Below are 23,019 nucleotides of genomic sequence, written 5' to 3'. Positions count from 1 at the left end.
ACCCCAGTTGAAGGTAGACTACTTTCTTAAAAACTTTCCCCAAAAAGGCGAAGTTAGAGATTGGACGGTAGTTATCGAGGGCATCAGAATCCAGTCCAACCTTTTTAAAGATTGAGGTCACCAGTGCTTCTTTCGAGCATGTAGAAAACACTCCAAGCCTAAGAGAGGTGGTGGTGATCTCAAAAATGAACAGACCCATGACCTGAAAAGATGCCACTACAAATCAAGAGGGACACTGGTCCAAAGAACAGGTAATACTATGCATACTGGGGATAGCTATTTCTGATGACCTGAATAATATGAACTCTTCCCATGCATAAGAAAATGAGTCCTCCCTTTGTCCTAAATAAGATGATGACAAGAAAGAAGACATGGCCATATAGGCTTCAATAAAAGGAACTTTAGTGGAAAATTAGTAGCAGCCAATTCACATTCTTAAACAGAGAGAATGCCTGGTGTCCAAGCAACCAGGATTAAAAAGAGAGTCCACCAGTTTTAAAACAGCAGTTGGATGATTTGGGGCCTGGGAAACATATTTAGAAAAGCAGTTTGATTTAACATTTATAACTTCCGAATGATAATGGGAAAAACAGTCGTCAAGAATTATTTTGTACTCTAGGGCATGTGTTCAGTGCCACCTACACTCTAGTCTGCAGCTGGCCTTCCTTAAAGCTACAAGAGAATGATTTAACCTAGGTTCTCAAGGAGCCAGGTTTACTAGATGGAACTGAGCTGGAACAAGTCAAGTCTAGAAAACATCCCAGCAAAGAACTGTAGGTAGTAACAAGTTCATCCACATTCTCTTGCTAGAGAAATTTAGAAATGTGCAAAGAACAGAAAGAAAAGTTGGTAGAAATTACAGAAGTCTTTTGACATGAAAGTAAAGAAGCATCAGGAAGACAAAAGTTTTGACAATGTTAAAACCAATAGCAGAATGCTCTGATCAAGTCACCGTTTGATCAAAAAAGTGGATGCAAAAACTTCAAGTTGAGAGATAAGGTTAAGAATATGACCTTGAAGATGTTTTGGGAAATTAATGTGTTTAAAACCAAATCCATTCATATTGCATAAAAAACTCTTGAATAAAAACAATGGATTTTAGTAATTTTAATATCAGAATTGGTGATACAGTTAATGTGGGTTAAGACATGAAGTAAAAAAGAAATCTACCAGCTCTTGCAGAAATGGTTGGTAATTACCTGCGGGCCAATATATGGCAAGACATCTGAATGAGAAGTAGTGTCTTAAAGCAAATTCAAATAAATTGCATGCCTGTCAAAATATGACTGAACTTCAGACTGCCACTTAGATTATGGCAACAGGAAATCCTAGCAGTTATCAGTGCAGAAGACCTTGTAGATCACCTGGTTATGCTGAGTTCGTAAGTGTTGAGTCTGCCAGATGACCCTCTGCAGTGAATGCTTGTCACTGTTCTACTGTCCTTCATTGTGTAGACGTTCTCTTTCCATCCAGTATCAGCAGATTGTTTTTTTTTTCCTGCAGGTTTGACAAAGATATTATTTTGTTTTTGTGCCTCATTTTTATTGTTCAGGTTGTACTTGGTTAGTGCATCCTGTGGTTGAATTGAACTGAAGCATTGCCTTCTAGCCATGCATCTGGTGTTCATCACATGCATCAGCAAGAGGTGCATGCATCTCAAGTACAAGAGCTTGAGAATTTTCAGAATTTTTCTAGGCTGGTGATACCAGAAGAATAAATCTCAGTATTTACTGACTGCAGAATGCCTTGTAGGAGACCAGCTGATTTATCTGTTTGTAGTAAGGAAAACAGTAAATCACTCTATACATTGTAATAAAGTGGTTAAAGGAAAAAATGTGGAGAAGATGTGGCGGTGTATAACCAAGAAATATCTCTAGACAGCCATAAGTTTTAATGTTATAGTTAAGATCATTTTTAGATTCCATATAGACTAAATATGTAATTGTGAAGGTCATGGTTGACTAGAAATGTTGAATTGCTAGAAGGAGTTATGAGATTTATAAACATAAGAAGGCTTGCTTGATTTTGGTTGTGATAAGTAATTTTTCACTGTAAACGTGTACATGGAGGGTTCGGTTAGGATTTGAAAGACTGGTAATTGCTTTGCTGTATTAAACATATCTGAACAGTAAGGACAGTGAAAGTAGAAGAGGGCACAAATGGCAAGTAAGAGACTAAACAAAGCCATGCATTGCATATTAAGGTAGAGAGCGAGAGAGATTAGAGCTGGATATTAGGAGGAGAATTTTCAAAAGGGTGAAGAACAGAAGAATAGGTAGAGTACTGTGCATGTGTGTGTGTCACTGCAGAAGTATAAAATCATTCAAGGGACCATAGACCTGAAAGTTTAGAAAGTAGAAAGACAAGTGCATATCAATTACTTGTGCATTTGAATGGACTTTGTTGCTTTGTTAGTGGCTTAATTTATGTGGAGAAGGCAAAATTATCATATTCCCTTTAAGGTACTGGATGTTGTGAATGGTGGTGTACCAGTGGCATTTTGAGTGCCTCTTTGTACTTATGCATCTGTAACATCTGCTTTTGGGATGACAGCTGTCTGATGGATGTTCTGAGTGAGAATCTCAAAGATAAGATACTGAAATAAGGCACTTTATGCAAACTTTTGTAGTACAGAGGGCTTATGGTTTTAGAGATTTCACTTTGAGCTAGATTAACAGTCATGTCCACATAGTTTGCTGTTTAATATGTTGGTTTTATGTCCTAGCCATCCTGTAACTCTAAACACAGCAGTGGGATAAGTAGTAGTTTGTATATTTTTTTCCCTTTCCCAAGTGATTATGTATGGAGTTTGCTGTCTTTGCTTTTGATGGTCCCTTGGAATGTTTTCTGTATCTGTTTGTTTATTTTTAATGCTGTATCTCTTTTACAGGGAATAGTTATTGGAACAGGGGAAAACTCGGAATTTGGAGAAGTTTTCAAAATGATGCAAGCAGAAGATGTGAGTAAGACATTTGGCTGATAGCAGATCTCTTTAAACATAGTAATAATACATAGTAATAATTATAAACGCGTAAGACTTAACTAGAAAAAAAACAGCCTTTGCTTTTCTGATGTTATGAGTGTGCTGCGATAGTTTATAAAAAAGACTTATTTTCCCTGTTTTTCTGCATTTATTAAAAAAAAAAGCTTTGAATTTTGTCTGACATATGATTGAAATGCATCTTCCAAGTGCTTTGATGTAGTCATTTTATTTACAGTGAAAGCTGCTACCTTACTTTTGAACTTCAAAATTGTTTACTAAAAAACATTAACTTTAGGGTGTAGATCTTGTAAATGTTGAAATTAATTTTAGTGCATTACTCTTTGAATACCTGTTTCAATTTAATTCTTGATCTGATGTCTTCAACAGCTGGCTTCAATCTGTGGGTTATTGGAGTTGTGTCAGATCCGGCACTGGCCAGATCCTTCAGACTTTGACTTGCCAGGCTCCATCTCCCTTACCCACAATCCCCTACTTCTCAGTTGACCCTCCAGATCTAGTTTCTGCCCTTCCTGACAGCAGCTCAAGTCTGTCTCAGTGATGGCGTATCCTTTAGTATATTGCTTTTCTTGGTGGTGTTTTTTGACTGTAGTGTTGTTCCCATACCCTAATTAGTGTAAGTAATGTATAGTTTTTACTCTAGGTTGATAGGTAGTTAAGTTAGGCCTTATGATGTGTGTGTGTTTAGCATTTTACTGGGACTTTCGCCTTTTGTTGTATTCTGTTACCTTTTTCTCAGTCTAAAGTAGTGTAGATGTGGTTTCTTTTCTTGTAGTGAGGTTAGTTAAGGTAGAATGGATAAACGTTTCAAAAAATGTGTTGCCTGTGGGCACAACTTATCCTCTCAAAATGCACACGATAAGTAGGTATATTGTTTGGGGGCTGCCCATCTAGACTCCTCCTGTTCTGTTTCTGAGGGGTTTGATCCAGGGTAGCAAATGAGTGGCGGGCAAAGTTGGTGCTTAATGACCTTCTTTCTACTGGTCCATCATCTTCTGCTTCCTCAACTCCAAAAGTCAGGTCCTAAAAGGATCGCCCACCTAGGTAGTCAAAGTCTTCCATGGGGGATTGAAAGAGGTCCACCTCAGATTCTGTTTCTGGTCCTTCTTCCTCAAGACTCACCAGACCCAAAAGTCCTACAATTTCTGGTGCCCCAGCTGCCTCGGTGTGGGCTCCAACCCCTTGGAACCAATCACCCTCAATGCTGACTGCAAGCAAGGCTCCGTCTCTAAGTCTTTCCAAACCTTGCACCATCTAGTCTGGTAGCTTCTCCCTTCTCCCTGTCCACTCCACCAGAGCTGTCACCAGAATCCACACCTTCCCCCTCTCTGGTTCAGATCCAGCAGATGGGTTTCTGTTTTCTAAACAACCCTGTAAGCCCTCATCGATGGCATCATCTGCCCGGTCATCAGTCATTGGGCAATTTCAAAGCTTCTGACTGAAAGCAGCTGATAAGATACTTTTTGCAGACACAGATGCAGTTAGGTCTTATCCCTTTGGGTCTGGAACCTATTCCAGAACCTCTGGTCCATCTTTCTGGTTTACTCCCTTGGCCTCCAGGGTCACCAAGACTAACTGCATTCCCATTCTTTGCAAGATCTGACAGCTGTGCCATCCTCAGCCATAACTCCTTCTTTGTCTCATTGACTCCCACTACTTTGGGGCTGACTATACCTCGAAGCTTTGGCATTGAGACTGATGTTTCTGGGTCAGGGTTGACAGTCATAGCTTTTGGTTCATCCCTCCCACTTGGAGCTTTGGCATTTGACAGCGTGGCTCTGATCTCAGTGTCAGAGCAAGGCGTAGCTTCCCTGGAGTTGAGGGTGTCTTGAGTACCTTCGGGTACCGGTAACATCATTTCCAGGAGGCCAGCATTTGCTTCTGCCTTCGATGTAATGGAGAGAATGTTCTCCTTTAAGGAGATGAGTCAGGTGTCCCCCATGTGGACCTGCAACCAGTCATCAGACTGCTCTTGGACAGCCTATGCCAGTTGTTCTACAGTCCGCTCCAATGGCTGAGCTTTCCTGCTTCATCCTCTTGTCCTCTGGCATCACCCAAGTGGGTGGTCACAGGTAAGAGGTGGTGTAAGAGGAAATACATCAACTCCCTGTAGAGGTTTCTCACTGAGAACACTAACCTTGAGGAAGGAGAGGACTCCCCTCAGTCTCCACAGGATGACACCTCTTTTGACTCTCTTGGAGCTTCTGTGCTAGTATGGGTCCTGGACACCACAGCTCCCTCTGTAGAGGAGTCAGTATTTTTGGAGACCTTTCGGCGTGGGCGCATCCGTGTCTTGTGTCCAAGTAGTAGCTTGGAACTTGTAGTGTTGGGGCACTCTGTGTTCTCTTTGCCTCTTCATCCAGCACCAAGTGCATCAGCTATTACACTTAGTCCCTCCTCGTGGGCAGTCACCCAGAGATGCGCTGCTCTATGCATGGTCCCCAAGACTCCTGTGCAACCATTCCCTAGTCCCTTTGATTGTGAAATTTCTCCTGATGGCAGTCCACTGTAGAGCGACAGTGATCCTCATAGCACCTTTTTTGCCTTGCCAGTTGTGGTTCCCCATCCTATGGCATCTTCCTACAGTACCCCCTTGGGTTCTAGATCCCATTCTGGATCCTATTTCTCATCCAGCAGGTGTGGATCCTCACAATCTACACTTCGTCAAGTTAGCCACATGGTTTCTCCAGTCTTCTTGATGACTAGGAATCCCAAGCTTTTGGATAGCATTCTACATATTTTTTCTTTATCTTAAACATGTTCGACTAAGAAGGTGTATGCCAGTAAGTGGAGCCATTTTGCACTGTGGGCAGAATCTTGTATGTTTGATCCTTTTTCCACTCCTTTAGAGTCCATTCTAGATTTTCTTGCTGAGTTGTTTCATTCAGGGTCTAGTTCTCCTACGATTAAGGTGCACTTGACAGGTATTTCTAACTTTCATGTTGCCAGAGATTATGTTCCTCTGGTGCCTGTCAAGATTTCCAAGGTTTTCCTCAAAGGTACCTTTTAGTTGGGTCAACCACTTTGGAATCTGGTCCCTCCTTGGGATTTATCCTTTACTTTGCAAGTCTTTGCAAGTTCTCCCTTCCAACCTTTGGCTACTTCAGACTTGAAGTTGTCATCTGGGGAGACCTTATTTTTGGTGGCTGTTACTTCCGCAAGGAGGATTTTGGAGTTGCAAGCTCTTGATTCCTCTCCTCCTTATTTGGTTATCCATAAAGATATGTTTTTTCTGTGACTGAATGCCTCTTTTTTGCTCAAAGTGGCTTTGGAGAGTAATCTCAATAGCACCATTCACCTTTCTGTGTTTTTTCCCCAATTTTTCCGACAAGTATGAATACCTTCTGCATTCTTTGGACACCCATAGGCAATTGAGATTTTATTTGGACAGGACCAAAACATTTAGAAAATCCAGTCAATTATTTGTTTCCTTTTCAAGATCTAGGTTGGGCAGGCCTGTGGTGAAGTGACTTATTCCAAGAGGCTATCAGATTGCATCTCTTTCACTTATACTTAGGTTTGCTTGGCAGGGTCTTGCCTCCCAAAGGGACATTCTGCCAGAGCCATGACTACTTCTGTGGCTTCCTTTTCCAGGGTACCTTGGATGAAGTTTATGTAGTGGCTACTTGGATGGGCCACCATACCTTTGTTTCTCATTTCAAGATGGATATTCATTGAAGATCCAGGGCTTTCTTTGGCTCCACTTTATTGCGGAATATCCTTTCTCAATTCCTCTCAAGGATTTTTACATAGCTCGGGACTCTGTCCCATGGGTTGAAACCAGATGGAGAAGACGTGATACAAAAGTTATGTGCTTACCATAATGACAGATCTGTCCGATATGTCTGGTTCAACCCCACCCCTGCATTTGTTTTAGGTGAACCTACTTATCTGAAAGGGGGCGGGGAAAGTAAGGGAGGCGGAGCATGGTGAATCAGAAGTCTGAAGGACTTGGCCATGGTCTGATCTGATAACCCACACGTTGAACCAAACAGACAAACAATAACATGGATCTATTGTTATGGTTAGTACATACATTTCATTTTAATTGGTTTATTCATATCTGACTGTAGTTCTTGCAATGATGTAGTAGCCTCAGCAGAAAAAAAACTTCAGTGTATAACATTATTAAATCTATTTAAAAGTGTATCCATCCAGGTAATAGCTTTATGTTCTTGAATGTTTCTTTTAAGTATACAAATTAAATGGGGAATTCTTGTATTCTTATTTGCTACTGTTTGGTTAACACCTACAGTGTTTTTATTGTTAAGATGTATAGATTATAAAGTGCATTTTGATTACTGGGGATAATTTGAAAATGTGTCTGTTTATAATGAATAACTAGGTGTTAAAGGCAGTGTATTAGAAGATAGCAAGCTATCCGTTCTGAAAAAATCTCTTTTCTTGGGATAATGTGATTGGATTAGTATGAATGACGTTTTTGTATTTAGTCAGTAAAACAAGATTGTAATGTTTGAAATGAAGACTTAAGAGCATGGTTGCTCATGGAGTTGCTATGAGTTAGATGTGACTCATAAGTGTAGATGTATGAATGCTACTGCATTAAAGTAGATTTATTTATGTTCTTCCTATTGATCACTGGTGCAATAGCTTTAGCTAAATGTGTTAATATCATGTCAAGGATATAACTGCTGTCCAGCTTCCTTAGGTTAGGGCATCTTCCATGCCAAAACTGTGGAGCAACTTGAGCTGAGCTGACCGAAAAAAAGATAAGGATGGGAAATTATCGATAGATATGGGGAAGAAGTATATACTTCTGCAATTTCAGAATTTTAAATTGCCAGGTTCTTATGTTAAAATTTATTCTGACAAATTGTGAAAATGTGAGGAATTGTTTATCTGCAGTTTCTTCTTGTGAGGAAAAAATCTGCTTTAAATGTTTCTTCTGTATCACAGTTCACTACTTATTGTGTGCAGTGTATGTGTGTGACTCTCATACTTCTTCCAGGGCTATGGCCACTGATACTGTTTTAGGAAGATTTGCATGGCTGTGCTCTCAAAACCTTCCAGATGATAATAAAAATTATTTTTTTTTGGATAGAGATTTAGTGTTTGGCCCCTCTGCTGCAGAAGTGATCAAAAAGTGTGATGAGAGGGGCATGGTGTTCCAAGGAATCTCCTTTTAAGACTTTTCAGTTCTCCTTTTCCAAAGTTTCCAAGGGATTTTCTTTTTCCTCTTCCATTTTTGACAGAAAACAAAATAAACAGTCTCAGAATTCAGCTAAACAGATGCTTAACAAAGAATGGCAAGAGAGTTCCAAAAAGAAGTCTTTAACCTCCCAAAACAAAGTACAATCCACTATGTCTGAATGACTGTTCGAGACCATGTGAGCCCCTCCCACCCTTGCTCCCTTTTTCATCCAGAAAGTCTTAAGCTCCCAGCTCCAGTTTCTGTGTGACAACAGATTGCTTCAGACAAATGGGTTCTGAATATCATTTATCAATGATAAAGATGGCAGTGGGAGGAAACTCCTCCCTTCTAGTGGGGCATTCCTCTTCCTCCAGATCAGACTCTTTTTGCTTTTTTTTTTCTCCCCTAGTGCCAAGGAAAGAAAATGCTTGGAGAGCAACTCTTGGTCTTTCTTTCCTAAACCTGTTTGTGATGGTGATGTAATTCACAATGGTTTCACTTCGCAACCTGTTAACACTTCTTCGTCTTTCAAGTTTGCTGATACAACTGGACTTATGCTTATTAACACATCCCTCTTCATCCAGACTTCAGATGTATGTCTGGATACCATCAGTTCTCTGCCTTAATTATCCATTGCCTCAAGACTGTTCACAAAGTATCCAGCTTCAGTTATAGCTCGTTGCAGGCTGCAGGGTATCCACATTTTTCCTTATTTAGATAACTTGCTTGTCTTTGCAGAGCATTTTTCCAAGTGTCAGGAATCTCTTTCTTGGGTGAGAGAATCTCTTACAGAAGTTGGGATTCGAAGAGAAAAATCAAAAGTCTTTCTTGATTCTTTTACTCAGTACGTCCTCAGTAAATGGGTGTCACCTAGACACCTCAGTTCAACGAACTTGGCTGCCACAGGAAAAAAAATAAATCCTTATTTAGATCTATTTTTAAGGTTTTCCACTCGGACTTAAATCACTGCGAGGGTATATCTCATGATTTTGGGTCTTCTGGAATCTGATTCTCATAATACCCACTGGCAAGAATCCATGTGAAGTAAATACAGTGGTTCCTGAAGTCTCTCTGGTCCCGGCATCAACACCCTTTATCTTTTCAAACCCCATTGCTGGGGGTTTCCAGAAGAGAAATCTTTTGGTGGAGACAGCAAAAATTTTTAAATGCGGGTATCTCTTTCTCTGTCCTAGCTCTAAAGCAGTCAGTCACCACAGATGTTTTGGACTTTGCTTGGGGAGTAGTTTTAGGTGGGCCAAAAGTGCAGTGGTGTGGGATGCCAAAGACAGATACAGGTTCATAAATATCTATGATATGCCTGTCCTTATCAAAGCACTAAACTTTCTGAACCATCTTTGGCCCCTGAGACCTCTTCAGACTGGTTTCAGACAACACCACAGTCGTGTGGTACATCAACAAGCAAGGGAGTAACCAGGTTGTACCCCACCCAGCCACTCTTTGCAGACTAGCCATGTTATCTTGGGATATAGCATTCACAGCACAGTCTCACTGAACAGGTATCCTACATTCTGTTAGAGCAAAACTGTGTGGCAGGCAAGTTGAGCAGGACCAGAGCAGGCCCTCACTAATAGAAACTAGATCAGGGGATCTTCCAACATTTAATCCCTCTGTGGGGAGTTCCTCAAGTAGACCTTTTTGCTCCTGTTTAAACAGTTAAGTGGCAAGATTCTGTTCCAATATATTCTAAGCAAGAAGGCTTGGGGGGCAGATGCCTTTTCTTTTCTTTGGACAGAAATGTTTTGGTGTGCCTTTCCACCCTTTCCACTAATGTCCAGGGCACTTCCTTCTGACTTGGACAACTATGGTTCTCCTTTCTTTTGGAAATGGACAAGTGCAATTACCACAACCTTCCTCACAGACTGAATCTACTCACACTAGAACAGAGATGTTTTGGTACCCTCTGACATCAACCATTTTCAGTTGACTGTCTGGATTATATATATCATTTGTCAGCCATTTCAGCATGTCTGCCCATTGATCCCCCTCTTTCCAGACTGTCACATGTCAAAATGTTCTTGAAAGGAGATGTTCATCGTGCATACAGCTGCAGTCATTACAGATGGGTTATCCTGCCGTCATGTGGGTCCTCGGTCGGACGAATTCCAAAGTCTAGGTCCAGCGTCGGTTGTCGTCGCTTCTTCCCTGACGTCAGTGCGGCAGGGGTATAAAAGAGGCAGCCAACGCCATCTTCTTCAGTCTTTCTTGCCGCGCGGTGCCCGAAGCAGAAGCAGTTCACAAGTGCCGGTCGGCCAGCTCCTGAGATTTATGAAAATATTTCAGCCGAAGTCTTCTTGAAAGCTAAGTACCCCGTTGGGGAAACTGTTCTTGCCTCAGACCGATGTCAGACAAAGTTAATAATTGCATTTCATGTGGGAAGCAAATACCGCATAAGGATTTCCACTCTTTCTGTATGCCTTGCTTAGGCCCAGACCACGACGTCTCGGCCTGCCGGTTTTGTGCTAGATTCAACAAGCGCACTATTAAGCGCCTGGCGGAGTTCGCCCTTCACTATTTTGGTAAAAAATTTAATTATATTATGTCGTCTAATACTCCGACTCCAGTTTTGAGTAAAAGACGCAAAGATAAGGACCGACATACGAGGTCCGCACCGACTACTGACACCACGCTAAGGCCGACTACCGGTTCTCCGGTTCTCAGCGAGGTGCATACGCAGCCCCTGAGTACCGATGACACAACATTACCGGTGTCTTCAGTACCCGAGGTTGCAGGCTCCTTGGTCCCCATTCCTACTACAGATACCGACGCCACTCTTGGGGAAACTCAGAGTTTAGACAGGCCTGCCATTTCTCAAGGTGTCTTCAGGCCTTCCTCCTTCTCTATTAAAGCTTTTACTAAATCTAAAGCAGCCATGAAAACCAAAAACGGGGACCTCAGACCCCCTCTCAAGGCCCCATGCCTAAAAAACAGATGCTCAAAATGGCTGAGGATTTGATTACTTTTATCAGGGGTTCTCAACCCCCCTCTGACAAAAGGCCCAGATTAGAGGAAGACTACCCTTCCTCAGATCAAGCCTCTATTACCTCTGAACATTCTGAGGACCAGGATTATGCCTATTCTCCTTTTGAAGACTCTGATGCAGAGGAGTCTATTCCCTCGGTCTCCCCCCCTGAGGACTACTCTTTTGGGGAAACCCTACATACATTGAGGGAACACTTTCACTGGGAAGGCCAAGATTACTCAGATTCCAAGAAAAGGCTCAGGGATTTTCTTTTGCTCCCCCAGCATAGGCCCCTGGCTATCCCTCCTGTTTTAGATATATTGGATGATGTGTACACAGAAGCCAGCCTTAATCCAGATTCTTTGCCTCCAGCTCCTGTTAAACCAGACAGGTATTACCGGGTTCCTGATTCACACCAGTTCCTATACAAAAGCCATACTGCTGACCCAGAAACTATTTCACAGGGTCCCAAGGAAATTAAGGCCTCTACCGCTAAAAACCCATTACCTTCAGAGAGAGATTCCAGAGCTTTAGAAAGGTGGGGGTATCAACAGTTTTTGTTATCTCCGTTGAAAAGCAAAATGACACAACCAGAACAACCAGATTTAAAAGAGTTGCAGGATTTGTTGCATGGTGCAGAGCAAGTGGATAAACATACCTTGCAAGTGTGGGTTTTATGCTTTAGAGGCCTCATGTAGAGCTGCTGTTACGGGGTCTGTTATACGTAGACATGCTTGGCTCAAAGAGCAAGCCTTACCAGATCATGTCAAAGCTAAATTATTAGATGCACCTCTTCAAAAAGATGTATTGTTTGGTGTTGAAGCTGAGGAGGTACTAAAGAAAATGGAGGAAAAAGCGAAATCAATGCAAACAGTGAAAGATTTCCTGCAGGTACAACCTCCATGTTTCAGCAGAAACTGGCCTTCAAAAAATTGGTCCTTTCCAGCCACGGACAGACCTCAAAGGGGCAGATACAGATGCCCAAGGGGTAGAGGGCAACCTCAAGGATCTTTCAGAGCCAGACAGTGGCAAGCACCAACCCCAAGAGGTGGAGAAGATAGATCACAGTCATTTAGAAAACAGACACAATGACTTCCCCCTTTACCTGCCAAGAAAAGCTTTAATGGCAGCACCTTTGGGCGGAAAACTGGCATTATTCTCAAAAAAATGGCATATTGTTACAAAAGACAAATGGATTCTGGACATTATAGACAGAGGCTACAGGTTCCACTTTCACACCCTTCCAAAAATGGAGTGGCATGCCAAACCTGCCACAAAATCAAAGGGCAGAGGCACAAAAACAAATTTCAGCTCTCATGGACATGAAAGCGATTCAAGAGGTACCTGCAAAAGAACAAGGTCAAGGGTTTTATTCCAGACTATTCCTGGTACCAAGGAAAGACAAAGATTGGAGACCTATTTTAGACCTATCCATCCTAAATACATATTTACAGGTACCAAAATTCAAGATGCTCACATTACAGCAGCTTCTTCCCATGCTGGGCAAGGAGTCTTGGCTGGTAACATTGGACCTCAAGGAGGCATACCTGCATGTCCCTATCAGACAAGATTGCAGAAGATACCTCGGATTTCTTGCAGGTTCAACCCATTATCAATTCTCTGCATTGCCCTTTGGCTTATCTACTGCGCCCAGAGTGTTTACGAAATGCCTGGCATCAGTAATTGCCTTCTGCAGACTACAAGGAATACAAATCTACCCATATCTGGACAACTGCCTGATCCAAGCGGACAGCAAGGACATACTTCTGAAACACCTGGCGTTTGTAATAAAACTGTTGAACTATCTGGGATACACAGTCAACAAAAAGAAATCAAAACTAATACCCTCTCAACAAATAATTTTCCTGGGTGCCAGCTTGAATACATCCACCCAGATGGCCTACCTCACGCCAGACAAACAAGGGCAACTGTCTCAATACTTCAGCAAAATGGCAACCTTCACCAGGCTGACTGCAAGGAAAGTCCTGCAGGCTCTGGGATTCATGGCATCTTGCATCCTACTAATCCCATGTGCAAAGCTGCATATGAGGAAACTTCAATGGTACCTAAAAAAACTTATGGTCTCAACACAGCCACAGCTTGGAAACAATTATACCACTCATTCCATGCCTTCAAAAGGAATTTCTGTGGTGGGCTCAAGCATGCCAAAGAAACATAGGTCTCCCTTTCTGTGTACCTCAAGCAACTCAAATCATCACAACAGACGCCTCAAACTACGCCTGGGGGGCACACATGACAGATCAGTGCATTCAGGGAAAATGGTCCCAAAAAGAGAAGCACCTACACATCAACCAAAAGGAAATGCTAGCCGTGCAAAATGCTATTATGGCCTTCAAAGACCTACTGCATCCAGGCCAGCTATTGATAAGGACAGATAACACCACAGTGATGTGGTACATAAACAGGGGGGAACTCATTCATACCCCCTGTGCAGGCAAGCCATGACCCTGTGGAACACAGCACTGGAATTGCAAATTCAACTACAGGCACAATTCCTGCCAGGGAAGGAAAACACACTGGCAGACAGCCTAAGCAGAAATATGACAGATCCATACGAATGGAAGTTGCATCCTCAAGTTTTCACAGAGATAACTCGGGCATGGGGACAACCAGACATAGATCGCTTTGCTACCCACAGAAATTACCAGTTGAAAAAATTTTGTTCAAGGACCTATCATCCACAGGCCTGGAAAGTGGACGCACTTTCTTTCAATTGGACAACTTTGAAAGTCTATGCCTTTCCCCCTCTTCCTCTGCTGCCCAAAGTTCTATTAAAAGCCAGAGCAGAGAGGCCGAAAATGATTCTCATTGCTCCAGACTGGCCAAGACAACACTGGTATCCGCTCCTGAAGAGCCTGACACATTCCGCACCATGGATCCTACCTCTAGTCCCTCTTCTGTTGTCCCAGCACAACTACAAGACTCTTCACAGCCAGCTCAAAACCCTAAATCTAGCTGCATGGAGAATTCCTTGATTTCCCAACAGACTCTCCTCTCCAAGGAGGTGCAGGATGTCATCTTGGAGGCCAGAAGACCTTCTACTAGAAAAGCCTATTCCGCCAAGTGGAAACGATTTTGTGCCTGGAATCAAGAAAAGGGCCAGAATCCTTGGGTAATAAATTTACCTCAAATTTTACAGTACCTAGCTGAGATGTTAAACAGTGGACTTTCCTTCTCCTCCATCAAAATCCACGCTTCAGCCATTTCTACACAATACAACACAGATCCTCCTTTATTCTCTCATCCTCTCTTAAGATAGTTCCTCAGAGGGGCAAAGGATATAAAACTCCCAAGGAAACCACCAGTCCCTGCTTGGGACCTCAACATCGTATTGGAAAAGCTGACCCTTCCTCCCTTCGAGCCAGCTGCTTCAACAGAACTACAATACTTGTCATGGAAAACAGCCTTCCTTCTGGCTATCACCTCAGCACGCAGGGTTTCGGAGCTACAGGCCCTCATGGCTGTGCAACCTTTCATCATTTTCCATCAGGACAGAGTTTCCTTACGAACCAACCCTACTTTTATGCCAAAGGTAGTATCCAGTGTAGCTTTGAATCAGACTATCCACTTACCTACCTTTTATCCAAATCCACAAAACAAAGGGGAAAGACTACTACATTCCTTGGACATTCACAGACAACTTTGTTATTACTTGGACAGGACAAAGCCATTCAGGAAATCCGAGCAACTCTTTGTGTCCTATGCGACAGGTGCTCAAGGAAAGGCTAGCTCCAAACAGACAATCTCAAAAGGGATAGCCCACTGCATATGCTTTTGTTACTCATTTCATGGAAAAACTGTGCCTACAAGCATCAGATCCCACTCCACCAGGGCCACAGCTACCTCTGCAGCTTTCCTCAGGGGGGTTCCTACCAAGGACATTTTGGAAGCAGCCACTTGGTTCAGTGCACACTTTCTCCAAACACTATCACCTTCCACTATACTCTAAATCTAGAGCGGGATTTGCCACAGCAGTCTTGCAGGGCATCCTTGCTCCTCCTAGTTCCACTTAGTGCCTGCCACCCCTACTTAGCTTTGGGATTCTTCCCATCTGTAATGACTGCAGCTGTATGCACGATGAACATAGTACAGTTTTGTACCTACCATAAATGTAGATGTTCGAGTGCTCATACAGCCGCAGTCCAGGTTACCCCCCTCTCCGTTCCCTCTTAGGACAGGCCTTATGACAAACACCTTCTCATGCAACCTATTTGGGGTATTCTTTTATGGTGTATTTGCTTACAACTACTGTTTTTTGATTATTCTATATTGCATGATTATATAACTTTATGTTTTGCCTTTCTTCTGGGGGCACCTGACATCTGGGGCAAGAAAAACTGAAGAAGATGACGTCGGCTGCCTCTTTTATACCCCTGCCGCACTGACGTCAGGGAAGAAGCGATGACAACCGATGCCGGACCTAGACTTTGGAATTCGGCCGACCGAGGAACCGCCTGATGGCAGGATAACCCATCTGTAATGACTGCAGCTGTATGAGCACTCGAACATCTACATTTATGGTAGGTGCAAAACTGTACTTTTTGCATAAGAAGCAGCCAAGTAAACAGGTGGCCTCTCCTTGGATCTTAATTTTGTGTCAGAAAAGCTAAATGGAAAATAGTTTTACTGATTGCTCTGACCTTTGCAAGAAGAGTATCTGAGTCGCAAGATCTTATGGTGGGTCAGGATTGTCTTATTTTCCACAGAGTAAGGGGTTTCTTTGAGAACTAATCCTCGTTTTATGCCTAAAGTGATATCCAATTTTACTTTAAGCCAAACCGTCCATGTCCCCGTTTTCTTTATTGAATCTTAAAGTGAGGACGAAAGGATGCTCCATACCTTAGATGTCCACAAACAACTATGGTACTATCTTGACAGAACTTTATCTCTCAGATCTTTGGGTTAGTTGTTTGTCTTGTGATGGTAAGAAGGGACAACCTATGTCAAAACAATTTCAAATGGTTGTTTTAAGGCTATTACCTTTTGTTATATTCACCATAACAAATCTATTCCTGTCTATCAGGGCCTTAGCTTCATCTATGGCATTTCGGAAAAGGTTGGTTTCTAGAAGTATTGTAGAAGCTGCTACTAGGTCCTCTGTACGTACTTTTACGTAGCACTGTACGCCTGATTCTTTCTCTAGGCCCAGATCAAGCTTTGCTAGGATCATTCTCCAGGGGTTCCTGGATTCTTCTCCTTCCACCTCCTAAAGGAAGTTAGCTATGGTAATCTACCCATATAGTTAAGGCTACTGCAGCAGTGATCAATATGATGAACGTAGTACAGTTATGTAAGTTGACCTTAGCATAACAGTAGATGTTCAAATGATCATTGCTGCAGTAGCTGCTCCCTCTGTCCATCCCTTTTGTATTTTATGCTTGGGTGTGGACAGTTTTGTTTTGTTGTTCCTAACATAGCCCTTTCATGGCTCAGCCTCCCACTTTTTGCTGGCAGGAAATCTCTGAAGGGCTTCATGCCCAAACTTTTCTTTCTTTTTGTCAGCTAGGCTCAAGTTGTTTGACAGTTTGGGCACATGGAAGGTTTCCTGAAGCTTTGGAAGCTGTCTGGCAGTTAAATCCCAGGCAGGATATAACTCATATAGCTAAGGCTACTGCAGTATTATTATTCCAACATCTACTATTATAAGTTCAACTTGCACAACTGCATTTTTCTCTATATAGTTTTGACTGGTTACTTCAGTATATTGAGCCCAAGTACTGTTTCATTGTTTTGTTTTTTTTTAATTTTTATTTTTTCAAGTCACGGATGACTTCTGTAATAATTATTCACTACTGACAGTTTGTTTGCAAAAATGTAAGATTTGTCAAAACTAATTATTTTGTGGAAAAGTGTATTTTCTCCAATTTACTACAAAAACTAGAATGCATTTTTAAGGCATTGAATATTTCTTGCAGTGACTGCATTTCCATAGTGGTCAGAAGGTGGTATAGTATTCAGAAAACCTTTTGTATTCTTAACATTTTTACTTCCGTTACTAGGCTCCTAAAACACCTCTGCAAAAAAGCATGGACATTCTAGGGAAGCAGCTTTCGTTGTATTCCTTTGGTATCATTGGTAAGTATGTACAAATATGCATTGCCTTTTATATTTTTGAAAGAACTTGTTCAGAAGGCTGGGTATCTCTTGCTGTGAAGCAGAGCTTTTATTCAGAAGTCATTGTATTTTATGGCTTATTTCTCTTTGTATAAAGAGAAAATCTCCATGTGTGGTGTTATTCATTGCTTTTATTTTTAGATCATTATAGCAGTGTTAATATTTTGTTTGCAGTTTTACTTCTGCTATGAGGATGCACTGAGGAGGCTTAGTAAAAAAGATATCTCTACTGCATGTCAGTAAGAAAGACTTGAAAGGAGTTGTCTGGAAGACGCATTATTCCTTGTTAGCATTTTAAAACATAGTAGAATGTGAATTATAATGGCTATGCTGCTGTAGATAATAACGTAGTTGAATCTAAGTGATTGTTGCATACCAGCTGCCTTAGAATCAAGATTAACATGTTATAAACATCTGACAGCTGCCGTCTTTCCGTACACATACACACACACTCACTTCCATGTGTGGGTGGGTGTTTTTTATAGCGTGCCATTACTATATAATAATGGAAATATGTGTAGAAAAATGTTTTGGGCAGAAACTTGAAAAAAGTTTGAAGTTGCTTTTGAGAGGCCATAAGTTATGCTAACAGTTGTGGCAGCTATAGCTGTCCTTTATGAAGAACCATCATTTACTTATTTATTTACATTTGTTCACTGGAAAAGGCTGGCTTGATATGAAATAACCTGTTTCAGAGGAGCCCCAGGGAGAAAAGCTCCAAGTACAAATAACATAACATATAAAAAAAATATTGTACAAAGATACACCGCGAGAGTATTGAAAAATTGGGGATTAAATATTTATTTAAATGGCAGTATTTCATTCATCATGACTTCATTTACTTTGTTCAATGTATGAATAAGAGCAGTCACAAATTTACAAAAAAATAGAAAAAGCTATACAAACTATACATAACTGCTAGTAAGATGCTTTTATTCCCCAGCTTTTCACATATGCAGTTTGGATCAACTCAAATTTGTCAACTTGCTTTGTTTTATAAAAAAAAAAAAAAAAAGTAATTTTATGGTAGGAAAAAGTAACTGTCATAACCTTTATGTACTTTTAAAGTGGAGCACACTTTTTTTTACTCTTTTGGTAAAAAGTTGTTAATAGTTGTTTAAAACTACTCTCTGTGTGTAGAAATTGTTGTACTTTTTGGGGGACTTTTTACTCATTTTTTTCTGGGGAAAAAGTAACTAACTTTTTGCTACTTTCCTGTTTTACAGACTATTGCTGCTAAGCTTCCTAGGAATCGAGCAACATATGACTTGACTGTGGAATAAAGTACACGTCCTCTGTGTCACACTTTCTTCCAGCAGCAAAATGAAAAAGATAACTAACCAGTCTGTGCTACCACAGCAGCCTAATAATTTGCCTCAACCAGAGGTGGGTGACTGTACTGTGGCCAAGCTGGTTCCTCAGAGGACTCCTCTTTTCCTTTGTATCCCTCTTTTGTAATCTATACTGCCACAATGGACCACAGGTTAGCCACATCCTCTGTGGCTTTTTGGACCCCTCAATGGGCAAGGGGGGAGCCACTGTTGTCTGTTATGGGAGAAGGGACTCTGAATGTGGCCTTGCTTAGCCAGAATGCTTGTGCCCCTCCCTGGGGAAGCTGTTGTTGGAAATGCAGCTTCTGTTTGTGCACAATTTCATGTCAAAACGAAACAGAAAATTAAGAAGTTATCTTCTGTGTCAGTTACTCTGGGCAGGAGTAATTTATTATGCTTGGCTCCAGGTCTTGTGCAGGCACTTGGCCCTTGTAAGGTAGTCTGTGGTAAAAGAAAAAGGGATTCCTATTTCCTTGAATTGGTCTAAGAATTGGAATCTGTAGATGATGGTGAAGGGACAGATGCATTTTTTCGCTCCTCAGGTTTCTGATTCAAATTCTGAGGAGTGTGTGTATCCGATTTTGCCTGTGACGGATTCTCTTTCTCTGTGATTATTTCCAGGAAGATTCAACGTTTTCAGTGGGAGAATACTGAGTTCTCTCAGTCCCTAAGAAAACATTATGATTTGTTCCAACTTGAGTTTCCAGAACCTTTACTTATCCCACAATTGCTGTCAGCCTTGGAGGATGTTTTATCACAGCCTTCGGTTTCCATTATGGTCAGACTTTTGCCCCTTAGAAAATGAGAGCTTATAAAAAGTTCTTTAGTCTTTCAATTTTTTATACACCAATCTGGGACCTGAAGGAGCAGCTATACCTTTAGTTAATCCAACAGCTGCTAAATATTTCTTAATTCTAATCCTTCTGATAAGGATGGGAAAGCTTTTGATAAGTTCAGGAAAAAATGTATGCTTTTGCAACTGTCATACTTATATGTTGAAGTTTATCCTGACAAATGAAAGTACGAGGAATGCTTTGGCATCAATTTCTTTTTGTGAGGAAATGTCTGTGTTGTGTAGTTTAGTTTATTCTGTTTCTCAAGTCTGTACTTATTGTTTAAAATATGTTTGACTGTTGATACTGCTTCCAGGTTTGCCACTGGAACTATTTTAAGGAGGTTTGCTTGGCTGCATTCTCAGAACCTCACAGATGATGTAAAAAATGACTTCATCCTTGGATAGAGACTTAGCTGTTGGACCTTCTGCTGTGCAGGTTATCACAAAGTGCGATATGAGAGGAAAGCTTATTCAGGGACTCTCTCAGAATTTTCAGCCCTTCTCTAAATTTTTCAGTGGATTTTCTGCTCCCCATCTAATTTTGGGAGAAACAAAATAAACAGTCTCAGCAGCATGCTAATAACCTGACATTTAAACAGCAATGGCAGGGGTGTTCCAAAACGAATGCAGGAAACCCCAGAACAAAGGATAGTCAAATCTGAATGACTGTAAGAGCCCCCCCCCCCAACTTTTGCAGTCTCTTAATCCTTCCAGAAGTTCCAAGTAAATCATTTGTGAATGTGACTTATCTAGGCAACAGATGACGGTGGGAGGAATTTCGTCCTTTTCATGGAATTCCTTCTCATCCGCCAGACCAGACTCCTCTTTCTCCCTGTTTTACATCATATGCTGTTTGAGGGTAAGAGAAGATGTTCTTCCTCACCATTTAGAGGGAAGGATTTTAGTAGAGTGTTTAGTGCTAAAGAAGAAAATTCTTGGAGACCAGTTCTGGATCTTTCTTTACTGAACCAGTTTGGGATAGGGGTCAAGTTCAAAGTGGTTTTATTTCATAGCCTATTACCCCTCCCTCCTCATTTGCATTTTAGATTTAAAAGATGCATATCATCACATTCTTATTTATCCAGATGTCAGGTGTTTCTCAAGGTTTTGTGTGTCTGGATCACATAACCAGTTTTCTGCCTTATCCTTTTGGTTATCCACTGTTCCAAGAATGTTCACAAAGCTAGCTCCTCCATTGCAGTCTGCAGGTTATCCACATTTTTCCATATTTAGAATATTTTCTTATCTTTGCATAGTGTTAGGGATATCTGTATTGGGTAGGGGATATCCTACACAGGCTGGGATTCCAAGAGAAGATTCAAAATTGTTTTTTTCTGACTTCATATCACAGTATTACATTTCTGGGGTGCCTGCCAGACACCTCCATACAAACAGCTTTTTTATAGATTAATTGATTCATAGATAAGTACTAGGCAATCTGTCCTTGTTGGCCATTTTAAGCCTAGCCAATTTTCCCTTTTTGTACTCTGAATAACCTATCCCATTTGGCTGTAGGTTGGCCTTGCCTATCGCATAGTTGATTATTATCTAGTACTCCTAATAAGAATAACTGTGGTCATGCCGTAGATAATATGACAGGACTCATGCATGGGATAAAGCATTTAGGAGCTGCCTATGTCCTTTAGCAGTACATGGGGCAGTCCTGGAGTACATTTTCTGTTTCCCATCCATAGATCGAAGTTGTACTTGATAATGGACAGGGATGAACTTTACTTTGTGGCTTTGCAGTCTGTTCCACAGCAGCAGTATTCTCTGTGAAATATTCCTGTCCCTCTAAACTGTTCTGTTGATGATGCATAAGAGGTTTAGATCCCTAGACTGAGTACTTCTGATGTCATTTGACTTGCTAATGTGCAGTAAATCCATCAGTACTGGGTCAGAGGATGCCATGTGTGCCAGGCATAGGTCACTTCTTAGCAGTCTGTAGTGTACTGAGTATAGTGACAGGGCTTTGAGTCGTTCCATGTAGTACATGTTGTTTAAGCCTTGTGTCTTTCACAGGGAAAAATCTACAGTGGATATAAAAAGTGTACACACCACCGTTAAAATGCCAGGTTTTTGTGATAGAAAAAGAGACCACAGTAAATAATTTCAAAACTTTTCCCATCTTTAATGTGACCTATAACCTGTACAATTTAATTGAAAAACAAATCTGTTAGTGGACAAAATATAAAAATAGAAAAAGTACAATATGCTGGTTGCCTAAATGTGCACATCCTTAAACTAATACTTTGTTGTGTGTGCACACCCTTATGTTAATACTTTGATGAAGCACCTTTTGATTTAATTATGGCGTTCAGCCTTATTGGATAGGATTCTATCAGCATGGCACATCTTGACTTGGCAATACTTGCCCACTCTTCCTTGCAAAAGTGCTTCAAATCTGTCAGATTGCGAGGGCATTTCTTGTGCACAGCCCTCTTCAGGTCACCCCACAGATTTTCTCTCGGGTTTTAGTCTGGGCTCTGGGCGGGCCATTCCAAAACTTTAATTTTCTTACAGTGAAGCCATTCTTTTGTTGATTTGAATGTATGCTTGCTATCACTGTTGTGTTGAAAGGTGAAATTCCTCATCATTTTCAGCTTTATAAGAGACGCCTGAAGGTTTTGGGCCAAAAGTGACTGGTATTTGGAACTGTTCATAATTGCAACCATAAAGCCCCAGTTCCAGCTGAAGAAAATGATACTGCCACCCACCACCATGCTTCACTGTGGGGATGGTGTTCTTTTGGTGAGGCGAAGTGTTGTTTTTGTGCCAAATGTACCTTTTGGAATTGTGCCGAGAAGGTTCAGCCTTGGTCTCATCAGACCATAACACATTTACCCACATTCTTTTGGGAGACTTGCTATATTGTTTTGCAAATTTTAGCCAGGCCTGGATGTTTTTGTGTGTAAGAAAAAGCTTCAGTCTTGCAACTCTACCCCATAGCCCACACATATGGAGAATACAAGAGATTGTTACATGTAGTACACAACCAGTACTTGCCAGAAATTCATGCAGCTCATTCAGTGTTGCTGTAGGTCTCTTGGCAGCCTCCCTGACCAGTTTTTGTCTTGTCTTTTCATCAGTTTTGGAGGGACGTCCAATTCTTTGCAAAGTCACTGTTGCCCCATATTTTCTCCACTTTTTGATGAGTGTCTTCACTGTGTCCCATGATATATCCAATGCTGTGGAAATTTTTTTGTAACCTTCTCCTGACTGATACCTTTCAACAATGAGATCCATTTGATGCTTTGTAAGCTCTGTGCAAACCATGGCTTTTGCTGTAGCAGGCAACTAAGTAAATATCAGAAAAATCCTACTAGAACAGCTGAACTTTATTTGGGGTTAATCAGAGTCTCTTTAATTGTTGGCAGGTGTGTACCCAAGAAGAGTAAATGCTGTAATTAAATCAAAAGGTGCTTCAAAAAGTATTAGTTTAAGGGTGTGCAAACTTATGCAACCAGCAATATTGTATGTTTATTTTGTATATTTTTCCCCCAAACAGATTCAATTTTTCAATTCAATTGTACAGGTTATGGGTCACATTAAAGGTAGGAAAAGTTTTGAAATGATTTATTGTGG

At 41.2% G+C, this 23,019-nt stretch overlaps 1 protein-coding gene across 1 annotated transcript in view; it reads left to right on the top strand.

Moving 5' to 3' along the window:
• The window catches only part of ATP2C1 (ATPase secretory pathway Ca2+ transporting 1), a gene marked incomplete in the record, with an annotated part of 2,099,819 nt that overhangs the window by 781,065 nt on the left and 1,295,735 nt on the right, over positions 1–23,019 (top strand). Inside the window, 2 exon segments of the mRNA XM_044066734.1 lie at positions 2,891–2,959; positions 17,154–17,229. Coding sequence (XP_043922669.1) covers positions 2,891–2,959; positions 17,154–17,229 — 145 coding nt within the window.

Source organism: Protopterus annectens, chromosome 3.part1 (assembly GCF_019279795.1).
Source record: "Protopterus annectens isolate FY-2018-M chromosome 3.part1, PAN1.0, whole genome shotgun sequence".
Classification (NCBI taxonomy): Eukaryota; Metazoa; Chordata; order Ceratodontiformes; family Protopteridae; genus Protopterus; species Protopterus annectens.
Note: the sequence above shows the minus strand (reverse complement) of the source record. Positions and strands in the feature narration are given on the sequence as shown.